This window comes from Sturnira hondurensis, unplaced genomic scaffold (assembly GCF_014824575.4).
Source record: "Sturnira hondurensis isolate 20B ecotype Veracruz unplaced genomic scaffold, ASM1482457v3 Scaffold0001120, whole genome shotgun sequence".
NCBI lineage: Eukaryota > Metazoa > Chordata > Mammalia > Chiroptera > Phyllostomidae > Sturnira > Sturnira hondurensis.
This window is the reverse complement of record NW_028073751.1, coordinates 1533553-1560138: the sequence shown is the minus strand read 5'-3', so window position 1 is coordinate 1560138 and position 26586 is coordinate 1533553. Positions and strand designations below refer to the sequence as shown.

Genomic DNA, 26586 nt, shown 5'->3' with positions numbered 1-26586 from the left:
GAAGCCGGGGAAAGCTACAGACATGGTAAACACCTAGTCAGTAGGCAGTGTTTATAACTATTTACAAAGGCCCATTACTAAATACAGTGAATGGAGCACAGAAGTACAATAAATACTATGTAATAAGTGAATACATGCCAAAAATTACTAAATGGAAACTAAAGAAGAGATTCCATCCTGGAAATGCATTTGCTGGGGGAGAAAAGACTTGCCCTACAGGAAGTTTGGGTCCTCTCCTTTTGGAAATACAAGTAATGAGGCTGGTGCAGGATTAAATGCACTGACCACGGAGTCTGGAAACCATACACTAGCTGTGAGACTCTGAGCAAGTTCCTTTCACATTTCTTCATCCCAGTTTCCCAATCTATGAAATGGGGACAACATTCCCAACTCTAAAGTGTGGACAAAATTACAGTGACATACAAAAAGGACACAAAGCTCTCACAAATGCAATTGCCTTACTGACATCACCACTTGTATGTCTCATAAGCATTCTCAAACAGGCCCAGGATAAAATTCTCAATCATCTTCCAAACCCTGCTCAGCTTTCCCATCTTGGAAAGTGTAACTACATTAGTGTCTTGAGCCCTCCTCTCTCTTCCTGCACATCCAACCCATCATTCTCTCCTATCTATGCTAAGCCCACATTATCACTCACTTCTACCTGTACTGTCACCACCCTATTCTAAGCTACAGTGATCTTTCACACGAGTTACCAAAGCAGCCAAAAGGATCTCTAGGCTTCCACTTTTGCTCTCTCCAATTTAAGCCAAATTATCTCCTTAAAAACGTAACTATATCTTCCTGGCACCTTCCCATCTCTAAATCCTTTGTTAAGGTGTGCATTATTCTTTTTTAAAAAACATACACTGTCATATATTTATTTTAAGAGAGGAGAAGGTAGGGAGAAAGAGAGGGAGAGAAACATCAATGTGTGATTGCCTCTTGTGTAAGGTGCCCTAACTGGGCACCTGGCCTGCAATCCAGGAATGTGCCCTGCCTGGGAATCCAACCAGTGACCCTTTGCTTCACAGGCCAGCACTCAATCCACCAAGCCACATCAGCTAGGGCAAGCTGTGCATTATTCTTATGAGGCCAAATTCTTAAACCTCGTTTTCAAGGCCTTATACAATCTGTCCCCTGCTTCATTCTCAAGCCACTGTCCCGATGCCTGAATTTGTTCCAGCACACTGGCTTTTTAGTAGTTCATCAAATGTGTTATGCTACCTCCTCACAAAGTCCTACTCATCCTTTGGGTCTCATTCCAAACTTGGGCCCTCTTTTATTACACTCTCACAGCAATCTTAAGTACTAACTTACTTCATTACATACATACAAGTCCGAAATCACAAACGGTTATAAATCCAACTAAACTGAAAGTTCCACGAAGGTGGGCACTGTTATCTGGTTCGCCTCACTATCCTCAGGAAAACCGGGTCTGCACACAATCTAGGGCTAAATATTTGAATGAACCCCACTAAGGTGAAGAGAGACACAGCAGCTAACTAAAATTCCTTACTCAAAAAGATTAAGTTCTAACTTATATAGCTGCCCATTTTGCTTCAACACTCTCCACTACCGCTCTGAACAGATTAGACCAACCATTCATGGGATCAGATACCGCAAGTCTCAAACCTCAGACAGCCAGCCGGTCTTGCTTCACCCACCTCCCCTCAAAGCCCCGGGTCCAAGATGAACCCATCTTAGCATTGAGGCGAGAAAGAACGTGCCTCTTTTGCCCCTGCGAGTGGCGGGGTCCCGGACCCGGGGGAAGTTTCCTAATCCGGAGGTCCTGCCCGGGGGGTCTGAACACTAACAGCGGTGACGCACGCAGGCCGGAACACTTCGTCAGCTGTGAAGCCGCGAGACGCTTCTTTAAAGCTTCTCAGGAGCAATTTAAACCTCGCGACCCGCCCGAATGCCTAGTCGCGCGTCGAAGACCCTCAGAAGTTCACTCAATTCAAGGAAGACGGACGCAAAAGATGATGATCCACGTGCCTCGCCCTTTAAGAAACACCCCCATTCGAGCCTGGCGTGGCTCTGAGTAAATCCTCGCGAGAGCCCCAAGATTCCTCCCGCTTCCTCCTCTCGGCTTGCCGGGCCGGAAAAAAGACGGCATGTCCCCGCCCCCGGCCTTATCTCACAAGGCAGCGCGGTTTCAGCTGTGGCCAATCGGCAAGCTTATTGTTGGCCACTGCGCAGAGAGCCAATGGAAAGTCGCGGCGCGCGCCGACCTTTCTCTTTTCCGCACCGGCCCCCTCCCTTCCGCCCGGCGATTTCCACTCAACCCCCTGACGGAGGAAGTGATGTCACAGGCCCCATGTGAGCGGATTGCAACACATGCAGCTGCCTGGAGAGAGGGAGCCGGTGTCCTACGTCAGAGCCGCCGCCGCGGATCCGCCGCCGGGGAGGAGCAGCCGCTGCCGCCCAGGACTGGGCCCTTAGGTAAGCCAGGGGGAGGGAAAGGCCAGAAACCACCACGGCCGGTCGCGCGGGGCGGAAAGAGGAGGGCCTCTTTGGGGGTGGCACGGAAGGGGGCCGCTCTGCCCCAGTGGCGGCGCTAACTCTGTGGTCTTGGTGTCTCCGGGCCCCGCCGGGCCGCTCTAGGGAGGAGGAGGCGAGAAGATGGCGGACGACCCCAGTGCTGCGGACAGGAACGTGGAGATCTGGAAGATCAAGAAGCTGATTAAGAGCTTGGAGGCGGCCCGCGGGTGAGCGCTGCGTCCAGCCCCCCCCCGTGCCCTCTTGGTACCCGGACCCCTCAGGATGGCCGCCCCCGCGCCGCATGGCGGGATGAGAAAAACCAGGCACTAGCCAACTCCCGCCTTCTGGACCTTTGGGTAGTTGTCCCTGACCCAAGGGCTAGGGTCTACATGACTGACCCGAGAAGGGGTCCTTCCCCGGTTTGTGGGTAAGAGGCCAGGCCTCGGGGCTCGGACCACTCGCCCCTCTTGTGGCAGGCCACTGTTACTTTTGTGCCCCTTCTAGGCTCTTGAGTCCAGCTTCTCTCCCTTAGAGGTCCAGGTGCTGCCACCCACCTCGGGTGCTGTTGGGAGAAAGGGCTCAGCCTTCCTTTCCGAACGCCCTTCCCTGATTTCCTCCCTTCCTCTCCTTTCACACTCCTTAGCCAGGCCTCATTAAAATGGCTTCTTCCTCCGGGGCTTCTGGTACCCGGTTGGGTTAAGTTTGCGTGGGGCAGGAAGGAAAGGTGATCAGGGACAACCTCTTACTGACATCCCCCGATTTCTCTGGGTCTTGCAACTCCTCCAAGATGACTTCCTTTAAATCCTCTAATTACTCCAGAGCTTCCTGGGTTTAGTTATTACAGGACCCACCTATAATGAAAATGCCAACGCGTACGGGGTGAGGGAGTAGGGCAGGGTTTGGTTGACTAATCTATATATCCAGGAAAAACCTGGATTACGGGGCTGCACATAGGAATTGCAACAGTGTTCCTTTTGGCCTCTCTGGACCTTCTAGGGGTAGAAGCGCCTGATGGCTTATTGAAACTCAGTATTAAGTTAGGTGGGCTTGAGTCTTCGTTTGTAAACTTTTATTAGAAACTGTTAGGTACATCCACTGTGGGGAGGATGAGCTCTCTTAAAACTGATTTTTTGTGCTTTATATATATATATATTATATAAATACACTTTTAAATCACTCTTTTGGGGGAAGGTGTGTCAGAGGTATTCCAGTTTTCTTAATTATTTTGTTGTTTTCCCAGTTGTGGAAACTTTTTACTTAGAAAAAGTGCCACCAAATAAAAAGTGTTTGGGACATTACGTATTTGTGGGTCTGAGCATTCTTAGAATAGCAGAGTGACTTGTACCAGGCCATTATGAAAGTTTTCAACCGAGGCATTGAACATTTTGGTTTCCAGCCCAGCTTTGGCCTTGCTTGATAGATTTGCAGTAAGATTTGTTGAGCTCTTAATTGTTACACCTTATGAAGTAAATATACTTAGTTCCACGGAAGGCCCAAAATTAAGACTGGTTTGCGATAGTCTTTTGTTCTTAATAAATCGGCGACAGGTCTGTATGGAATGAAGCTCCTGACAATTTGGCCTATTCGGGGACTTGGGCTTTTGCTTACTCTAATATGAACTGAAATCATAGCTTGTTTTTTATTGTTTAGATTTGTTTTTCTTTGACTTTAATAGCATATTCAGACATAGTTAATAGTCTTATAGGGATTTGAACACAAATAGTTCAGCGCCACATGGTAGAATGAGTAATTATTCCCCATGTATGAGAATACTGTACAGGAGGGGTAATATAGGTCATGACCCATCATGACACACTACCAGGAATTAGCCAGGTTCTTTTGTTTCACTAGGATCTTCTGTTGTGTTTTGAGTATGGTTGTGCAGTGTTGTGTAAAGTTGGCTATGACCTATAGATTTGTTCTCTTATTTAATTTGGAAACGTGTTTACATATTAGAATTCACATACATTATGGTCTTCTGAAGAAGTGTAGACTATGAATTCACGGCTATAATTTGCCTGTTGTCTGAGTGAAATGACATGGAAGAAATAACACTGCTTATAAATAACACTTCTTTCTACTGCTTCAGGAACCTTATTCTTAAATTTGTTCCTAGCTACTTCAAACTTTTAGGCTCCCCTTTAGAGCTTTTAAAGGCTTTTTCCCTTTGATTAACAAAGTTCATTAAAGATTAAGTGAAGTTCTTACAACTTTTCTTTCAAGTCATGGAGTTAGTTTGGATGTTTTAGGATTAAGCTGTTTAAAATAGCTGGGGAGTATTTTTTATCTAAACAAATAAAGTCGTTGATAATCTTATCCTACTTCACCTCCTTTGCTTTTATTCAGGTTTTGGTTGCACCGTGAGCCCATGAAAATTTAAAATCTTGGCCACCTCTAGGTATCAGTAAGGGAGTAACAAGTTTATTCTGTTTGCTTCAGGAGCTTCCCAGTTCATATTGGCTTTTTTGTTTGTTTGTTGCAAGGTTATATTTTCATGGCCAAGTTGTATTACAGTCAGACTCAGATTATCATAGTGTACAGTGAGAATGTTTTTTATTTACCCAGAGCCAGAATATTTTAAGGAGAAATGTCATGGACTTTAGGGAGAAACTGGATAGCAAAAATGAACCTGTGTATTGGGGCAATCTGGGTTTCAGGACAAGACTGGGGTTGTGTTCACGTGTGTTTATTAGCAATAGCTAGTGAAACTTAGTGGTGGATTAATAGAATTGTGTGAATTGAAAGGGGTGTTACATGTGTAACTTGAATTTAAGTTGGGTAGGACATCCCTATTTCATTTCAGATAAGTCTGGTTGAATGTTTCTGTTTGTGTGCTAGTAAAATAACCAACCAGTTCTTTTGCTATATAAATCCCACTTAAAGTTGTTCCTGATTTATGATTTCTCCTGGTATACTCTTTATTGTTCGTTTAATGAGGATAAATGTGTGCATTAACCAAACCCGGAACTAAGGCCGAGTGAATAGAATGCTGGTTGCAGGTATTCTGGATAAGAAACTAAAGCCGGTGAATGGTAGGCGGGAGATTGGGTGGTTGTGTTTTCCTCATGTTTACTGAACCAGCAAGAAATAGTCCCAGAAATATGTTGGAAACTTTATGGTATTCAGGTAGTAAAATCATAACCAGGGTCTATTCTAACCAAAGCAGTGGTGAATGTGACAGAGGAACAGACAAGGTTAATTTGCTCTAAGTTATGTCTGTAGGTGTTAAAAATAATTCACTTACCCTCAGCAGGGAGCCTTGTGTATTTCAGGTATATTAAGGGCTGGGTCAGATAACCCATTTGAAGATTAGTGAAGTTTGTAAACTTCATTTGGTTGGTATCTTTTGTCTTTTATCTTTTGGTATTTTTAAAGCTTACTGTTTAGTTAAAATAATTTGTAGCCCGTCTGGGTAGCTCAGTTGGTTAGATCTACCTGATACACTAAGGTTTCAGGTTTGATCCCAATCAGGGAAAATGAAAGAATCAACCAATGCATGATGGATAGGTGGGACAACTATACTGTCTATCTATCTCTATTGCTCTCTCTCCCCTCCTACCCCATCCCCCATCCCCTTCTTTCTCCCTCCTTTCCCCTCTCTCACTCCCTGTCACATCAGTGAAATAAAAATAAGTTCTGGATACCTTGACTTTGAAGGAAATAGAAATTACCTGGCTGTACGTGACTGTCTCCTGCCTCAAAACGTAACTCTGGGGGGCGCGGGGAAATTACTTCTCTCAAGAATTTTGATAACCAGGTATGTGAGTTTTTCCCCTGTACCAAGCAGTTCTCCAGTTCTTAGCCGCTACTAGCCAAGTGTCATACAATTCAGTTCACTCTGACATTACCTGAATTAACATCAGTTCCCACAAGGTAAAGGACTCAATACCACAAGACTGCCCTACTTCTGACTTACAGATTGTAAATTTGGGGTTCATTAATTTGCTGGAATTGCCCACAGAGCTCAGGGAAACAAATTATTTGTGTTTACTGGTTTATTACGGAGGATACTATAAAAGATCCAGGTGGACAGCTAGGTGAAGAGACACATGGGGCAAGGTCTGGAAGGGTCTGGCTGTGGGTACTTCTACCCCTTTGGAACTAGGGTGCACCACCTGTATTTACCAGCCTGAAAGATCAGTACACCATATAGTGTATGGAATTTCATAGAGCTTAATCTCCAGCACGCCACTTCCCCTTTCCCCTTCCCTGAGGCCCAAGGATGGAACTGAAAGTTCCAATCGTGGATACACTTGTTTTTTTCTGGTGACCAATCCCATCCTGAGGCTATCCAGGAGCCCAACTCTAGGTCACTTAATTAGCATAAACCCAGATGTGCTCCAAAGGGACTCTTTGATAGGTAACGAAAACACTCCCGCAGGAATTTTTTTTTTTTTAAGATTTTATTTATTTATCTTTAGAGGGGAAGAGAAGGAGAGAAATATCAATGTATGGTTGCCTCTCATGCATCCCCTGCTGGGAACTGGCCTGCAACCCAGGCATGTGCCCTGGGTTGGGAATCGAACTGCAATTGCGGTTCCCAGGCCCGCGCTCAATCCACTGAGCTACACTAGCCAGGGCTTACACAGGGAATTCTTATACCATGTAATCTTTTTTATTTATCTTAGGAGGGGAAGGGAAAGAGAGAGAGGGAGAGAAATATCAATGTATGGTTGCCTCTCATGTGTCCCCTGCTGGAAACTGGCCTGCAACCCAGGCATGTGCCCTGACTGGGAATCAAACCGCGATGCTTTGGTTTGCAGGCCCACGCTCAATCCACTGAGCTACACCAGACAGGGCCCATGTAATCTTTTTGTATCGCCACAAAATTTCTTACGTTGTGTTCAATTAAAAGTAATTTTGAGAAATCCTTGAATAGTTTTATAAAAATCTTACAAATAATATGTACAAATTGTTAATATAATTTGAGTAAAATAAAGACTATTAAGTGTGTTAGAGTATCTTCCCCAAGTGAAAATTGTTGATTAACAAAACATTCACTTAAATGATACTTGGAATGTTTTCAAGGCCATGAATTTCAGAGGCAGTAAAGGCCAGAGGGGCAGAAAAGAGTGTACTTGATAGGGTGTGGTGGTGTTCCTCAGTCCACTTCAGGTGTCACAGGCTGCCTTCCTCAACTCTGAACTTGTCCTGACAGCCCCAGTATTCTGTCATGGTGTTCTATGCCCTGTAAACCTAAGGAACAATTACTTTCTTTGAGTTTCAACTCTTGACAGACTTCTCATTGTAATACCAGATATACTTATCCTTCCAGGAAAGGAAGGCCTACTCTGGACACACTCCTAGGTAAGCAAGAGTACCTAATTAGAATACCGTTTAAGACCTACTGCAATTTGAGTTGTAGGTGGTCATCCCTCACCCCACCTCTCACACACACCAGCTTGGACCCTTTTCAGTAGAGGGCCCTTTTTCTTTGAGCTTGGGGTTGATGTCCTCAGTGCAGCCTCTGGTGCTGGGAAGGTGTTCGGTTGTGAGATAATTTTAAATGTCAGTTTTCCAGCAGGACTGATTAAATTGTTTTTAATCTTATTGAAGAGTCAGAAGGAAAAATTGGACTCTTTTTCCTAGATAAGCTGCTAGAACTGTCCAACTGAAAATTTGGAACAATAGAAAATTTTTTTCAGTCCAGCATATTCTCCAGGAATCTCAGACTATAACCTCCCGGGGTACATTCTATAGGTGTCTTAATTCTTCAGCAGCTGGCTCTCAGTGAGGGGGAGAAGGGATTAGGGAGATTCAAGGCTCTTCTTTCAGTTAGAAATTATGAGGTTTCTCACTTTGAGGCATTGTCCTCGTAGAGCATAATGAAGTTCCCTCTAATAACAACTTTGTCTTATGCCACTGGACACACTTTGAACCCTTTCCTGTTGTCTGTTAGAAGAGGAAAATCCCCTTTTTTCTTATTTTCTCACTTTCTCAAAACGTATATTTTGCTCTGGCTGATGGGGCTCAGTGGATTGAGCGTGGGCCTGCGAACCAAAAAAACGCAGTTTGATTCCCAGTCAGGGCGCGTGCCTGGGTTGCAGGCCAGTGCCTGACAAGGGGACGCATGAGAGGCAACCATACATTGATATTTCTCTCCCCCTCTCCTTCTCTTCTCCTCTAAAGATAAGTAAATAAAAAATTTTTAAGATTTTATTTTTAAGGTATATTTTTCTTCCTTTGAATGTAAATGAATGGAGATCAATAAAAAGAATGATTTTGCTTTTATTCTCAACCCAAAACATAATTGAGTTTAAGAGCCATAACTTTATTATTCTCTTGTAGATGAAAACATTAAAAGACATTAAGGCTTTCCGTGTTTCAATCCAGTTCTTTCTCTTTCATTTACTTAATTTGTATGTGATAGGTACCTTCTGAGTCTTTATGTGTTTGCTTGTCTTTTTTTTTTTAACCATCCAAGTTACTTTATATCTTTATTTTAACACCAGTTTTCAGACATGTGGCTTTTCATCCAGTACTTCGTCTTTACTCTTGTTATCATCCTTCCTACCCAGTTCAGAAGACTTCACACTCTCAGATGCCTGACACTGCTTCTTGTCATACAGATAACTTGGGGATATTGGTCCTGCAAGTCTTCATTTATTTTTCTAAGGTCTCCTTTGGTTTTCTTTTCGTTTTCAGTTTTTTGTTTTGTTTAAGATTTTATTTATTTTTAGAGAGGAGAGGAAAGGAGGGAGAAAAAGAGAGAAACATGATGTGTGAGAGCAATAGCAATCAGTTTCCTCTCTTACACCCCCAACTGGTGACCTGGCCTGCACCCCAGGCATGTACCCTGACTGGGAATCAAACCAGCAGTCTCTCAGTCCCCAGACTGGCCTCAATCAGAGCTCTAAGGTCTCATTTATTTTATTTTATTTTTTAAGGATTTTAAGTTTATTTTTAGAGGGGAAAGGAAGGAGAAAGAAGGAGAGAAACATCAGTATGTGGTTGCCTCTCATGCACCCCCTACTGGGGACCTGGCCTGCAACCCAGTCATGTGCTGACTAGAAATTAAACCAGCAACCCTTTGGTTTGCAGGCTGGCATTCAGTCCACTGAGCCATACCAGCCAGGGTTCTAAGGTCCCCTTTGGAAGAATGATCTAATAATCAAAACAAAAGTTTATCTTTTCTCCCTGACTGGTATGGCTCAGTGGATTGAGTACTAGCCTGTGAACCTAGAGATCACTAGTTCGGGTCCCAGTCAGGGTACATGTCTGGGTTGCAGACCAGGTCAGGTGTTTCTCTCTCTAAAAATAAGTAAATAAAAATCTTTTTTAAAAAAAGTTTGTCTTTTCATGTCTTATCTGTGGCCTTCTAAATTGGGTTTTCCCCAGACTCACATCTAGGCAAATAAAAAATGAAGCCCACAAATTCATTTTTGCTATTAACTAGTCAGCTCACAAACTTCCCCAAACATCTGCTGTGAGTTGAGCACTAGATGCTGTGTTTTAAGATTTTATTTTTAGGGAGAGGGGAAGGGAGGAGGAAAGGGAGAAAAACATTGCTATATAAGGGAAATATTGATTGGTTGTCTCATACAACCCCAACTGGCCTGCAACCCAGGAGGCATGTACCCCAATTAGGAATCAAACCAGTGACCCCTTGGTTTGCAGAATGAATGATGCCCAGACCACTGAGCCACACCAGGCAGGGCTGGGCACTAGACATTTTGGAAGAAGTGGGTGAACAATGAGAATGTGGTCTAACACACAACCCTGGTGTGGTGTGAACCATTTTCAGCCCCAAATTAGTTAGTACAGAATAACACAGTACATGTTGAAGGAGGTGTAGTTTAAGCAGATGATTTGAATAAAGTGTTGGAAGTTTCAGAAACCAGAAGAGATTTTGTAACTGCTCAGGTACATTTCCTAGGAGAGACAAGTATTGTCAAAGAATGTTACTTTGGGCATTGGTTTTTTTTGACTGATACAGTTGGTACCTTGGTGGAATGGAGGTATAACTGATCTGCAACTTTGAAATTATAATTGAAACTCATTCTTGATTAAAAGCCAATTAGCCTAAAATTAGGTCCAAAAGCTTTGTGTTGGTTGATGGTTGGTAAGCTGTCAGGGTATTGAAATAGTACAGATCCTTTGCACAGGGATGCTTTGTTGGTAAAGTTGGCATGACAGAGGTTACAATCATCCCAAACAGTTTGCTTTCAGCCCAAATAAACTTTAGTTTGCAAGTAATGAAAATGTACTGATCCCCAAATGTTAAAATTTCTGGACATTTAAAAATTTTATCTGAAAAATAAACTTTTCCTTTCTAACCACCCCCTTTTCTGTCATCTTAGGGCTTTATGACTCCACTTAAGCAGAGAGGATCCTCGGGAAAGACTGAGTTAGAGGTTCATGGCACAGTTGTGTTTTAATCAAGTAATGAAACTCGTTTTCTGAAGATTGGTTGAACAGCATGCATTTTGACTCCTTACAGCAGCTCTGAGGATAGCTATTACTGCATTTTGTGGATGAAGAAATTGTCACAACTTACAAGAGGCATTGCTAGATTCTGTTTGTACTTTTCTGACTTCAAAGCCTGTGACCCTATTATACCACACTATCCCTTGCTCTTTGGTTGGTATTTCTTTTGCCAAATAGAAACATCTCCCACTCCCTTCTTAAAAAGAGAAGACCCAGGATGGAGGAGCAAAGATAAAAGGAAAACAGGTAGCCCTGGCCAAGTAGTTCAGTTGGTTAGAGGATCACCCTGATGCACCAGCTTTGCAGATTCAGTCCCCGTGTCAGAGTGCGTACAAGAGTCAGTCATTGAAAATCTAAGTGGAACAACATCGATGTTTCTCTCCTCTTTCTTCTCTTTATTAATACTTAACAATTTTTTCAAAGAAAGAAAAAACTAGGTGTGCTGTTTGCAGATATATCCTAGGAAAAACTTGGGTCTTAAACATGTTTGTTCTAAATGAGCATCCATGATGAAGGAAATAAATCATTTTAAAATCCCTCCCCAGAAGCTTATATGTATATGAAAAGATTAACAGGAAGGTAATGGCTTTTGTTTTATTTGAATCGTACTTACGTAGTGGTCAAGAAAGATACAAAATGGATTTTTATTTATAGGGCCCCGTGTAGAACACTGGTAGTGATTTCCTAATGCTGGTTGTGATTGATATCTCCTGGCTTTGCACTGATGTGAGAAGGCTAGGGATGTTTTCCAGCTTCTGCTGCTCCCTGGTGGAATATTCCACTAGGTTAGTTTTGTGAAGCTGTTAACATTTTTTAAAGACAAAGTAAATGCCTGTATTTGTAGAAAAATAATACCCCATCAGACATACACATTTTTGTTTTGAGTAAATAAGTAATCCTGGTGCTTTCAAGGATAATACTAAAATGAACTTTTGTAAACTTTTCTGCTAAAATATTTTGGGGCAGCTGAGTTATTCTGTCCTCTAGGGTAGGGGCTGCTTTATGTTAGGAATTCATCAAATGTTTGAACTTCCACTAAATGCTAAAACGATTTCTGCCCTCAGGAGGCTTGTATAGACCTAGTATAAGCAATGTGTTTCATACTTGGTGGAAGAGAAAACAGATCAAATCTTTGAAGTGACTGATTCTGGGTTTATCAAAACACAGAGCCCACTTAAGCTTTTATATAACTGTTTAAAGTTTAAGAGGGGAATGAATTTTATTCCCTCATAAATTACAAGATAGTTCTGGGTGTTCTGTCCGTATTGATTTGAAGTATATTTTTGGTTTGGGGCATTTGTTCTGTGGGAAATTTTAGCAAGTCCTGTAATCCAGTAAAGGTGATCACCACCTATTACCACAAGGTCAGCTCACATGCATTTTCTCTCTCCTCTTTTCTCTGCTTACTGAGATTCAAATAACACTTCCAACACCAATTAACAGTACCTTTCCCCCCCTTCTAACTGTGCTATAATTCTTTCTGACTTATGCTATTAAAGGGCCAGAGGGTGGGGGACAAGGAGCTAGAGTTCCATCTAGTTACCATTTAGTGCACACTACCTAGTATATACCAGCACTGTATAGCCATGTTAGGCATTTGATATATATTCATCTTTTTAAAATTTTTTAGTGTATTTTTCCATTACCATTTAGCCTCCTTTTCCCTCCTGCAGTCACCACACTGTTCTTCATGTCCATGAGTCCTTTGTCCTTTCTTGCTCTATCCCTCCACCCACTAACCTCGCTCCCCCAATAGCTGTTAATCTGCTGTCTGTGAGTCTGTCTCTATTTTGCTTATTCAGTTCATTAGATTCCACATAGGAGTGCAGTCAAACTGTATCTGTCTTTCTTTGACTGGCTTATTTCACTTAGCATGATGTTCTCTAGGTCCATCCATGCCGTCACAAAGGGCAAAAAATTTTTTATTTTTATTTTATTTTATTTTATTCTTATTTATTTATTTTTTGGCCGAGTAGTATTACATAGTGTAAATGTATCATGGTTGTCTTATCCACTTATCTACTGATGGACACTTGGGCAGCTTCAATATCTTGGCAATTGTAAATACCACTGTAGTGAACATAAGGGTGCTTATATTATTTCGAATTACTGTGGTTTTGGGTTTCCTTTGACCCAGCAATCCCAGAAGTAGAATCACTGGGTCAAAAGGCAAATCCATTTTTAATTTTTTTGTGGTATCTATACCACTTTCCACAATGGTTGCACCAATCTGCATTCCCATCAGCTGTAAAAAGGGTTCCCCTTTCTCCACATCCTCCCCAGCACTTGTTTGTTAATTTATTGATGATAGCCATTCTGACCATTGTGAGGTGATATTGTGGTTTTAAGTTGCATTTCTCTGATGATTAGTGGCATTGAGCATCTTTTCATATGTCTATTGGCCATCTGTATGTCTTCTTTGGAGAAGCGTCTATTCAGGTCCTTTGCCTATTTTTTATTTGGATTCTTGTGGGAGTTTTTTTGGTGTTGAGTTTTATAAGTACATTATAAGTGTTGGATATTAACCCCCATCAGATGTATCAACAAATAGGTTCTCCTCTTCTGTGGGTTGTCTTTTTATTTTGCTGATAATTTCCTTTGATGTGGATACATACTGTCTTAACAGAATCCTCATGACCTTGTAAAGTAAGTAGAAACTGAGGCCCAAAGGGATTTGTGTAATTTTCCCTATGTCACACAGATAGAATAGGACAAGAACCAAAATCTGTCTGATTTTAAAAGCTTTGCTCACTCATAACCACCCTCCTATTCTGTTCCCATATTAAACTCGTATCAAAAAAATTGCTTTAGTCTCAGAGTTTAAACTCAGCTTTGTGCAATTGGTAAAAGAAGAAAAGTGGAAACCCCATGATGAATAATAAATAAGGACATAGGTTGTAAAAATTAGTAGGGGATTTTCAGCTGGTGATCCGTATTAATATGGCTAGTTTATCAACTTCCAGAACTGATCTGAGGGTTGGTTGTTTTGTTGTTGTGGTGGGGGGGGGGGTGGTGGTTTATTGAGAGGGAGAGAACCATCTATGTATGAGAGATGCATTGATCGGTTGCCCCTCCCATGCCCCCAGCTAGGGACCTGGCCCACAGCCCTGACTGCGAATGGAACCAGCAACCTCTCGGTTTTCAGGCCAGTGCTCAATCCACTGAGTTACACCAGCCAGGGCTGATCTGAGGATTAGGTTATTCTTCGTGAGCCTGAAAAGAGTATGGTGGGAACCTTAGCCATCCATATCCTAGGCACTAACCAGATGCTGAAAGGAAAGAAGGCTGTGGGGAAGAAGGTGGCACTGGCCCTGGCTGTCATGAAACAGAACTAAATCAATCCCCTATTTGAGAAACGATCCAAGAATTTTGGCATTGGACAGGACATCCCACTGAAAAGGGACCTTACCCACTTTTCAGATAAATTTACTACATTAGGCTGCAGCAACAAAGGGCTATTCTGTGTGTCTGAAAGTGCCTCCTGCCATTAACCAGTTGACCCATGTCTTGGGCTGCCAAACAGCTGCTCAACTGCTTAAGCTGACCCACAAGTACAGACCAGAGGTTGTTGGCCCCTGGCTGAGAAAAAAGCTGCCAGCAAACGGGATGACCCCACCAAGAGGCTATCTGTCTTTCAAGCAGGGGTTAACACTGTCACCACCCTGGTGGAGAACAAGAAGTCCCAGCTGTTTGATTGTACGTGACGTGGATCCCATCAAGCTGACCTGCCTGTCCTGTACTGTAAAATGGTTCCCTACTGCATTACCAAGCGGAATGTCAGGATAGGACATCTAGTCCACAGGAAGACAAAGGAGCTCTGGCTAAGCTGATGGAAGCTCTCAGGACCAGTTACAATGACATATAATGAGATCTGCTGCTACTGGGGAGGCAGCTTCCTCGGCCCAGAGTCAGTGGCTCACATTGCCAAGCTGGGATAAAAGTGTACACTGTTGAGTTTTCTGTGCATAAAAGTAATAAAGGTTCTTCAGCCAGTGTGAGGTAGGGGTAGGAGGAAGAGACATTGAGATGAAAGCTCCTTGGAGAGCAGATACTCTAAATTCCACTTAGAGAGTGTAGTCGGCAGTCTCTAAAATGTTCCTGATCTTAACCTGAAAGTAATTTTATTTTTATTATATCAGGGTGATGAGATGGATGGCAGGACATTTCATAGGGAAGTGTTCTGGCTAGAAAAGGTTGGACATCTCTGAGCCCTGACAATTCACTGGTGGTTAGTGCTAGAGTAAATGACAGCAGATACCTGTGAATTTTCTTTTTTGGCGGGGAGGGGGGCCGGTGAGGTTGTGCAATCTCTCTGACTTCAGCTGGTCAAGACATCTTAAAGGTGTAGAAAGCAAGTCAGACACATTTATTCTCAGTCCTAGTTGTGCATTAGAATTTATCTGATTGTATTTAAAAATTGAGATTTCCTCTCACCCACAATCACCGCCCTCACTTTCCCTATTCGAGAGCTATTGAATTAGAATAATGGAAAGGGGGCTGTCTTTTTGTATCTAGATTGTTTTTTTGTTTGTTTGGTTTTTTTTTTGGTATTTTAGGGTTTTTTGTTTTTGTTTCTTTTTGTTTTGTTTTGTTTTGTTTTGTTTTGTTTTAGAAAACTCTCCCAAGGATTCAAGGTCGGTTCTCCATTCTTAAATGGGCAAATCGTTTAAAATAGTCAGTGGACAAGCTTGAGAAAACCACATGTTTTTACATTTACCTTTCCAAAGTTTTCTTGAGTGATTTTAATTGATGAGCTTTCATAACATATTTACAGGTCAAAGAGTGCTTAATACATTTTCTTGTTTTTCTGTCATTAGGACTGACCAAAAGGCACCTTGCATCCAAAGTCTGGGACTCAGGTTACAGACACACAGACACCACAGCCCAAGCCTTGTTCAATTACCTTAAGTTTTCTTCCTTAGAGGCCTTTTAGTCCTGGCAATTCCAGGGACGGAATGAATGTTCACCCTGTTACTAGTGCTCAGGGGCCATGAAACCTTGGGTTGGATGAGTAACTGGTGGTACTACCCTAACCTCCCAACCCAGGGGAGACTCTTCCTTCAACAGTCTATTTGAGAGTGAAAGGGGAAAAAAGCTATCAGCTGTTGTTGTTTTTTTTTAATTCTCTTCCTTCCCTGAGTTTTGTCTTTTTTTTTTATTCTCCATATTTAGTCTATTTACAACTACTTCCTGTCTCCCAGCTGTTTTATTTCTCAGAAGTTAGACCTCTAGTTGGAAGCATTCGTGAACCCTTCTTAGATAAGGGAAAGTGTCCCTAAAATGAGAACAAGAAAGAATCTGAGAGCAGAGGTCCCTGGAAGCCTTACTTTAGAGCACATTGTTTGTTGTGTCTTGCTTTTCCCAATTTTTACAACCTGCATGTCAGTCATTGCTGTGCCTCATAATTCACTGACTCTGGAATGAGTGCCTTTGATTTTAGAAAAGGGATATGGTGACAAAGCTGAAGAGCAGGTGAAAAATATTAAAATTTAAAAGGGTGTAGTTTGCATATGTAGTCAGCAGCTCTTTGGCTTTATTTCTTGTGCTTTCCTGGAGTCGTTCAATCTGCTTTATAATGAAATACTCATCTTCCTTGGTTTTATTTTGGTGTTGACACAAACTGGTTTAACAACTTTGATTGGCTTGCCTGTGGGGTAAATGAGTGTTTATTTTGTTTGGAAACTTTCCTGGAAAAAAACCTTTAACCTCCTTGTATTGAACCCAATATACGAAAACCTCAGAGATTAAATTTAAAGAAGCAGCCATGCATTTAATAATACTTGTTTCCTCTTTGCCAGCAAAGTATCTTGTATTAAAGATGAATTCAGAAACTTTTAAGGTTACCCACAGACGAGGGATTTCCCCCAGATGGGGTAGGGAGCGTCACAAAGGGAAACTGGTGAAGAGTAATTATTTTTAGTCCTCACCTAAGGATATGTTTATTCATTTTTAGAGAGAGAGACACACACACATAGATGTGAGAGCGAAACATTGATCAGTTGCCTCCTGTAAATGCCCCAACTGGGGATTGAACCCACAACCTAGGTATGTGCCTTGACCGGGAATCAAACCCGTGACCTTTTGATACACAGGACAATGCTCCAACCAACTGAACCACCCGGCCAGGGCGTGAGGGTAGTTTTTTGAACATCAGTCAGAATTCAAAAAGAGTGAGAGGCCAAGACTAACTTGGAGTAGTGTTTCAGATTTAGCAACTTGGTAGAAATCTACGTTTTTTTTTTTTTTTTTTTTTTTTTTTTTTTTTTTTTGCAGCGGTACTTACAAACCATTTTTTAAGTGGAATCCTGTAACAATATTATGTTTTTAGGTGTTTTCATTACTTTGTTTTCTCCAGAAGTCATTGGGATGTGAGTATAAGGTTGCCCAGCTCTGGTGACTATGCAGTAAAGTTGCTTAATGAATGCTTATCTTCTTAATCTATCTGCAGTAGGAAGTAAATCGTTGCTTATCTTTAAATCCTTGCTTTGTTCTCCACATGTTTATTTTGCTTTAAGGATTTCCTTCAGGTGTTTTGGGTTCACTCAGTTAATTTGTCCCAACATCCTCTCTATCCTCAAACTTTTTCCATCCTTTTGGGGTTTTTTAGAATCTTTGCAAGAGTTTATTTGAGCAAACTGACAACATATGCTGGGGGAAAGATCTCAAAGGCTCCCATACTTTCTGTCCTTTGAGGTTTGGTGCCTCTTCTCTGAGTTCTGAGCCTTTGCTCCTGCTATCCTTATAGCCCCTTCTCATTCCTTTCCCTACTAATTGCCTGTTTGCTAGCTCCATCTCCTAGGAAACTACTCAGTAAATCAGAGCACGTCAGCTTTTGAAAACAGCCCTTTTGAGAAATAACTCCCTTGGTCCCTAAAGATTCCAAGAGCCTCTCTAGGGTGAAGAAATGTGCTCTTGAGAATTGTTCATCTGAAAGGAAGCACAAGCTTCCAGTAAAGTCAGTATTCAAACTTACCCATCTTCTTTTTTCACTGTCTTGTATATTTTCATACTATACATTTGCATGAGTTGACAACCCCTTGTAGAGACGGGTAGATGGCACCTACAGTCTAGACCATGTCTGTGGCTGGCAACACTGGGGTCTTGCCCAGTGCTGCCAGCCACTCCCAGAGCAAACTTCTTTTCTCCTCCTCAGGCTGTAGGGTTTCTCATAACTCCAGAAAAAATTATCAAAAAGGCTTGTTGTTGTTTTTGTTGAAATTTCTCTATAGAAGCCTAGCAAAATAAATTACTGGAAGAAAAGGAGTTTGTATATATCACTGCCTAAAGAAAGGACAGAGGACACTTACTAACTGTAAAGAGCTTGTTGGTGCTGCTGTTGTTGGGTTTTGTTTTGTTTTTGTAATAAAAGATACTGGTTTGTTTTATTTGGGAATTCTTTTTATATCTAGTTCAGAAACTGGAACGAGGCCACAGATAGAATTTTATTTGTGTCTGGTCTTTTGATTTCTGGGCAGTCTGTCCTGGTTTTTAAAAGTTCCTTTTATGGAGTTATGCCATGAAAATTAAAATGAAAAACATTTTAAAGAGCAATACACCTGACTCTGGGTGGGGGGGGTGTGCATGCGCCCACACACACACAAATAAAGGATTGTTTGGGGTCACTCTGGTTCGTCAGTACTATATTGAAATTGTAGCTGATCTGAATATTGGGAATAACGTACAAGTGAAGAAATAACTATGGGTCAGTTTTGGTATTTTGGAGATTTATATGAAATGTATCTTGGAACCAGCTTTGTTTTATGATCATTTTGGTGTTAGTGATGACAACTGAAATTGCATATCATAAATTTGCTTGATCCTCTGGTTTGGCTAGAATACTTACTCCCCCATCCAAGGGGTGGCAGCAGAGCACACACCGTGCTTTACCTGGCACTGTCATTAATCAACTGTTTCATTAGGGAAAGTATCACAAAGATTTTGAACCAGCCTCTAGGTTTTAAGTAGAAAACCCAACAGAAACAACGCTAGTTTTGGAGATATGCGTTGGCAATCTAAGAGTAACTATTTTGGTAATGGAAAGCTTGTCTATTTGTAAAGAAAACTTGTCTGACAAGAGGAGGTGTGGGATTTACTACTAGGAAAAATCTTTTAGAAGGCGGGGACTTTTGTAGATGAGGTCCTGTTCTAGTGCTAATGCTGAGGAGAAACAAATTCCAGGATACTTGTAAATTAAGTCTACTATATGAAGATGTTTCCGTTTTCAAACACCTATAATTACAGAGCTAATACAGGGGTTTTCTCTAATTTTTGTTACTATTCCCCTGTCTCCTTCACATCTTTCTTACTAGTCACTTGGCACATAAGCCCATTATACCCATCTTTCTAATTTACTCTTCTTGCCAGCTTCCATTGGCCACTGTATATGTGAGATTCTATTAATTTGACGCATTGGACTACTGTGAAATTATGCAAGCTCAGTGATTATTGGAATATTTAGGTATTTTTGACAGTCTTCCCAATCACCTAAAGAAAGCCCTCACCCATTTCCCCATGATACTGATTCTGTGCAATGATTAAACTTGTCATAACCTTTGAGGGTATGATCTATACCAATCTCAGGAAGTAACAAGTGGAAACATTTTGTAAAATGATTATCATTATTTTAGCATGCTTTGGCTCAGATCAGGTTTTGCCTTCAAAATACAAATCAGCTAAATTTATACTGTAGGCATTACTGAAAAGCCAACCATTAGATCTGGTCAGGGCAGATTTGGGGCTTTGAATTTCCTAAGTATATGTGTGGTATAGATTAGTTTCTGTTTCTATTGCTGCCTGTTACTATAAAATTGATAATTCAGTTTTTTAAAACACAAACTAACATTTCTCACAAAGAACCATTCTGTGACTCTTAGTAAGCTGTCAAGTTAAGAGACCAAGAGACCTTAAGAGGAAGGTATCGTATTGTGTGCTGAGTCTTTCACATTGATTTTTTAAATAACAGCTTTATTGAGATACAATTTACATACTATAAAATTTACCCCCTTTTTAAAGTGTACAATTCACTGGGGGTTTTTGTGTTGGTTTTTTGTTTTGTTTCTCTCAGAGTTTTGCAATGATCACCACTGTGTAATTTTCATCAGCCCAAAATCGCCACCACCACCCCCTTATCACCATTACCCGATATTCCCCATCCCATGTTGGCAGTCACTCTCCTTTTTCTGTGTCTAGGTTGCCTAAAGTCCACTTGATCTAAATAATCTTGTAAGTGGTAATTTTCCATGCTTTTGGTTATTAATGAGAGCTCATTACATTTGCATTTCCTAAACTAAGTAGAAATCAGAGATGAGAACAATACTTTAAGGAATGCAACTTACAAGAACCTTTTTTTGAAAAGGAACCACCTAGAATGATCTCCCCATATGGTTTTACTGTACAGCCAAGGTTAAGAGCTGCTGTTAAAAGGGAAGTGTGTGTTTTAGCTCTTTGATAACACTGGTATGGTCCCTATCTTCCTGGTCACTTTGAGAGTGACTATTTTAAGAAAATCTCACTCTAGTTGCCTTTACTAATGATACACATGAATTTAAACCCTTTGCTTATGTGGTTCTTGATCCTCTGGTGTTATTCTTTCTTCCACAGCAATGGCACAAGTATGATATCATTGATCATTCCTCCCAAAGACCAGATTTCACGAGTGGCAAAAATGTTAGCTGATGAGTTTGGAACTGCCTCTAACATTAAGTCTCGAGTAAACCGCCTTTCAGTCCTGGGAGCCATTACATCTGTACAACAAAGACTCAAACTTTATAACAAAGGTAATCTGGAGCTTTCTCATTTTCCCCCTGCTTTGTTTGTCTTGGTTATATTGATATGTTCTACCTTAATCCTGCCATGATGCTTTTGGTCACTAATGTTTCCTTTAGTCAACTTTCTCAGCAGTGTCTGTTTGACCTTGGAATTTAACCTTTTTTGTTCTTGTTTGAAGGTCAAGTAGTATTAGTATTAAAACATCTCAAGTAAGTTTCAAAATCCAGGATAGAATTTTTCCTAAAAGATTTGTAGATATTTTTGCTTTATTTAAATTATGACTTAAAGGGTATGGGCTGTAGGCTGTGGGTATATTTTCTATTAATGGGGGGAAATTAGCTGTGGGTTTAAGTAGAGAAATTGTTTGTGTTCTTTGCAGTACCTCCAAATGGCCTGGTTGTTTACTGTGGTACAATTGTAACAGAAGAAGGAAAGGAAAAGAAAGTCAACATTGACTTCGAACCTTTCAAACCAATTAATACATCATTGTATTTGTGTGACAACAAATTCCACACAGAGGTAAGAAGTTCAAGCACAGAATATTTTCATCACACCAAAAAGAAATCCCGTACCCATCAGTGATTGATTGATCATTCCCATTCTCCATTTTCCCACCCCAAGATCCCTTCTCTCTGGGCTACCACTGTTATTTTTTACCTGTTTGGATTTGCTTGTAGTGGCCTTTTGTGACTGGATTCTTTCACTTAGCATGTTTTCAAGGTTCATTTATGATGTGGCATGTAGCTGTACTTCACCCCTTTGTATTACTAGATATTTGCCATATTTATCTGTTCATCCGTTGATGGGCATTGTTTCCACTATTTGGCTATTTTGACTAATGCTACTTTGAACATATGTGTACAAATTTTTGTGTCACCATGTTCTCATGGTGGGGAAGTATATATAAGTCTGGCTATTTTCTTTTAAAAAAGGATTTACTTACTGATTTCTATTTAGAGAGAGGGGAAGGAAGGGAGAGAGGGAGAGAAACATGATGTGAGAGAGACACCTCAGTGTAACAGAAGAACATTGATCAGTTGCCTTTCCACACACACCCTGACCAGAGACTGAACCTGCAACTCAGGCCTGTGCCCTGACCAGGAATTGAACCAGTGACCTTTTGGTTCCCAGGCTGATGCTCTGAGCTGCACTGGTCAGGGCTAAGGCTGGCTGTTTTCAAAAAATAAGAGTTTACATTTATGATGACACACTAAAAGACATCATTCAGCATGTTTGAGTAAAGTGCTAATAAGCTAGGTTTGGAGAACTAATTAGAGATGAAGAAATAATTGGCCGTATGAGCTCCCTTTTACCCTATGTATCCATGATACTTGCCTATATTCCTTGAACCTTTTGTTTTTTGTTTTTTTCTCCACATAAAACTTTTGAGTGACAGAGCTACCAGAAGATGAACTTTAAGGGTGGAAAAGAAACCTCATTAGAGTGACCTAAATCAGTCAACAGTAGAACGGTCAGGAATTCGCAGCTGGCTACTGGTTCAGCCTCTTGGCTTTTCATCAACATAAGGGAAAATCTCTACAGTGGAATTAGAACTGACATTTGTCGACGTAGTTTGCAATGGGTGATTTTTGCTAACTCAACAGGAAGACCAATTCCAGTTGGATCTTGATTGGTTGCATAGATGGTTGAGGCTGTTCTTCTCTTGTGTGTAGAGGTCTCTACCTTCACTGGTGGCCCCCCGCCACCCTTTCCCATTTACCTGTGTCTGATTGGATGAAAGCAGATTTTGAATCTTGTTGAATTAAATAGTACCTGGTACTCATGTTATCTAGCTTTAACTTACTAAGTTAGCTTCATCTTCCAAAGTACCATTTATTCTTGCCAGCTTTATGTTCGCTTTAATTGATATGTCAATAACTAGATATGAATGTGGCACACACTGTACGACACAATTTATGTCCTGTTTAATGGGGATAATTTTACCTTTTTTTAGGATTTTATTTATTTATTTTTAGAGAGAGGGGAAGGGAGGGAGAGGGGGGAAGAAACCAGTACGTGGTAGCCTGTCACGTGTCCCCTACTGGGACCTGGCCCACAACCCAGGCGTGTGCCCTGATTGGAATCAAACCAGCGACCTTTTGGTTCACAGTCCAGCACTCAGTCCACTGAGCCATACCAGCCAGGGTATAAAAATTTTAACATATGCAATATTTATGTCTTAGTGCTAATTATCAAGCATGGTTTGTTTGATTCTTAGGGATTAATTTGCTTTCTAGTCAAGTTCTTTTTTTTTTTTTTTTAAGATTTTATTTATCTTTAGAGGGGAAGGAGAGAGGGAGAGAAACATCAATGTATGGTTGCCTTTCGTGCATTCCCTGCTGGGAGTTGGCCTGCAGGGAACTGGCCTGCAACCCAGGCATGTGCCCTGACTGGGAATCGAACCGTGATCCTCTGGTTCACAGGCCTGTGCTCATCTAGTCAAGTTCTTGAAGAAGCTATTTTCTTCCTTAGTTAAAATGGAATGGATAGCCCTGGCTGGCGTAGCTCAGTGGATTGAGCACGGGCCTGCGAACCACAGGATCACGGTTCGATTCCCAAGTCAGGGCACATGCCTGGGTTGCAGGCCAGTTCCCAGCAGGGAATACATGAGAAGCAACCATACATTGATATTTCTCTCCCTCTCTTCTTCCCTTCCCCTCTAAAGATAAATAAATACAATCTTTTAAAAAATGGAATGGATAAACAGGCTGCTACCTAGCAATTAGTTATCTACTAAGACTATAGTATTCAAGCTCCTTTATGAAAATCCTTGCCCATTTGTGAGTCTCAGGACTATTTAACTATTTGCTTTTTCAGGAGGCAGAAATGCAGGGATATTAAGCTAGCCCAGAAGGAGAGCTTTCCCCGTAAAAATTCAGAATCGGTAGCTGTAATACCTTTTAAGTAAAATTGAGTTTTGTTGACAAATGCTGGTGAGTATATGGAGAAAAGGGAACCATATAGTTCACTGTTTGTGGGAATGCAGACTGGTGCAGCCACCATGGAAAACAGTATGGAATTCCATCAAAAAATTAAAAATAGAACTTCCTTTTGACCCAGTGATTCCACTTCTGGGACTATATCCTAAGAATCCCAAAACACCAATTAAAAAGAATGTATGCATCCCTATGTTTGTAGCAGCGTTATTTAAAATAGCCAAGATCTGCCCTGGCTGGTGTGGCTCAGTGGGATGAGCATCATCCTGCAAACTGAAAGGTTGCCAGTTCAATTCCCAGTCAGGGCACATGCCTAGGTTGCTGGCCAATTCCACAGTTGGGGGGGTATGCGAGAGGCAACTGATCAATGTTACTCTTCTCCTCTCTGTAATAATTAATTAATTAATTAATTAATTAAAGTCTTTTAAAGAATAAAATAGTCAAGATCTGGAAACCACCGAAGTGCCTATCAGTAAATGAGTGAATATAAAAGCTGTGGTTTGTTTCCATATGTAATACTACACTGCCATTTAAAAAGAAGAAGGAGGAGGACCTCTTACCTTTTACAGCAGTGTGTATGGACCTGGAGATTATATGCTAAGTGAAATAAGCCAGTCAGAGAGAGACAAGTATCATATAATCTCACTTATACGTGGAATCTAATAAACAAAATAAAAACAGAGAGGTGGCTGGATGAAAGAAGGTGAGGGGATTGGCCACAGAATACATATGCATGACCTGTAGACCCAACAGTCTGGTCATAGCCAGAGGGAAGGGGGTGGCTATGGGGTTTGGCTAGTGGGGCTCACTGGGTTGAGCGCTGGCCTGCCAAACCAAAGGGTCGCCGGTTCGATTCCCAGTCAGGGCACATGCCTGGGTTGCAGGCCAGGTCCTCAGTAAGAGGCACACAAGAGGCAAACACGCATTGATGTTTCTCCCTTTCTCCCTCCCTTCCCCTAAGATAAATAAAATATTTTAATAGTTTTTCTAAATTGAGTTTTATATCTTGATGTCATTGATGATGCTTAAGACATAGGAGTTACAGAAACATTTCCAAACTAGATCTTTCCATAGACTGTTTCTGGGTTTTGTTCTCGTGTACTCTAGAGGTGATTTACAAGATGTTTGCTGTAATGAGAACTTCTATTAATGTTGGAGTCATTCATGGTAACAGAAAGTCAACTTTTGGAGGTTAGACTCATAATTTGAACATTATGTTTATACACTACCATTAGTCTAAATCCACTAGAAAGAATTTGTAGCCTGTAACTCTGGATTTTGTAATCATGTGCCCAGGTCATTTTTCTTGAAAGCCTTCATGTCAATATCATTGTCTTTTTTTCCTGCATCAGGAATTCAGATTTTTCTGTGTTACATATTGATAGCTGAAGTCTGTAAATCACTTCATAAAATGGCTTTTCTGTGGTATTCATACCATTCTGAGTTGGGTGAAAGGGCTTGTATATGTCCTTTCAGAATTTGTCTTGACCTTATCAAAGTTTTGGGGTTGATTGTATGAAACTTGTGTTTGCTTTTTAGGCTCTTACAGCACTACTTTCAGATGATAGCAAGTTTGGCTTCATTGTAATAGATGGTAGTGGTGCACTTTTTGGCACACTCCAAGGAAACACAAGAGAAGTCCTGCACAAATTCACTGTGGATCTCCCAAAGAAACATGGTAATACAGTAAGAGAATATGAGCCTATTTGCTTTGTGTCTGGCAATAAGGAAACAACTTGTGTGGGGCGGGTGGGGGGTTGGAGATCTAGATGATAGAGGAAGTATTTTGAAATGTGACTTAGTGACGTTTATGGTTGTTCTTTGGACAAGAGAATTAGTAGTCATTCTCTGAAAACAAGTAAAAGTTTATGCCAAACCAATTTAGTTGAAGAAATAGTGTTTTTTCTTGTTGTCCTTGTTTTGGAGTAAGAGCATAATTATTTAGTTAGTTTTTAATTAGTAGGGCATCTTATAGTTAATAATTGACTTTTTCCCTCTTACCACTTTTGTGTCAAAGGTAGAGGAGGTCAGTCAGCCTTGCGTTTTGCCCGTTTAAGAATGGAGAAGCGACATAACTATGTTCGGAAAGTAGCTGAGACTGCTGTGCAGCTCTTCATTTCTGGGGACAAAGTGAATGTGGCTGGCCTCGTTTTAGCTGGATCAGCTGACTTTAAAACTGAACTAAGTCAATCTGATATGTTCGATCAGGTGAGAAGTAAATGCTCCATTGGGTAATTTTCTGGTGGGAGTAGTAGTGGGTCCTCTGAGCACCAGGACATGCACATCTTTCTTTTTACTATCTCTGAGTTAGCAGATTTCAGGTGTTTATTAGGAAATATTCCCCTTCGCTTGTAGGGACATTTTTTCTTTTGAAAGCAACCATATTTAGCTAGGATCTTTCTGGTCCTGTGGAGAGGCCCATGGTCAAGTGGGTTGCCATACTTGGCTTTAAAATGGAGTTTGGTTTCAAAGAAACTAGGAGCTGTTTTTTTCTTTTTCTGATTTATTCTTGGAGGTAAGTAAAGCAGTAATATGACAGCTAATTAAGCCTAAATCATTTAGTTCAGAAAGATCTTTTGCTTCATGGCATGGGCTCAGCCATAAAACACATTCCCAAAGTGTTCTCGTGGGGAGAGGGGTGGTAACATTATAGTAGAAGCTCACCAAAGAAGCTGTCTTGTACCTTACTTAACACTTGGGTAGCAGAAACTATTCTCCCTTTCCTTCACAAGCAGTTTAGTTTTGTTTATATATTTTTTAAGATTTTATTTATTTATCTTTAGAGGGGAAGGGAAGGAGAGTAGGAGAGAAATATCAATGTATGGTTGCCTCTCATGAGTCCCCTGCTGGGAACTGGCCTGCAATCCAGGCATGTGCCCTGACTGGATTGAACCGGGATCATGTGGTTCGCAGGCCCGCGCTCAATCCACTGAGCTACACCAGCCAGGGCAAGTTTTGTTTATATTTCATA

General features: G+C 41.2%; 1 protein-coding gene and 1 pseudogene across 1 annotated transcript in view; both read left to right on the top strand.

Moving 5' to 3' along the window:
- Positions 1-2303: 2303 nt before the first annotated feature.
- ETF1 (eukaryotic translation termination factor 1) overlaps positions 2304-26586 on the top strand; it is a 29676-nt gene continuing 5393 nt past the window's right edge. The window contains exons 1-6 of the mRNA XM_037061352.1: positions 2304-2445; positions 2608-2711; positions 20512-20687; positions 21059-21198; positions 25155-25293; positions 25633-25823. Coding sequence (XP_036917247.1) covers positions 2626-2711; positions 20512-20687; positions 21059-21198; positions 25155-25293; positions 25633-25823 — 732 coding nt within the window. The 5' untranslated portion in view covers positions 2304-2445; positions 2608-2625. The remainder of the gene's footprint in view (positions 2446-2607; positions 2712-20511; positions 20688-21058; positions 21199-25154; positions 25294-25632; positions 25824-26586) is intronic.
- Positions 14026-14849, top strand: LOC118997145 (60S ribosomal protein L7a-like; annotated as a pseudogene).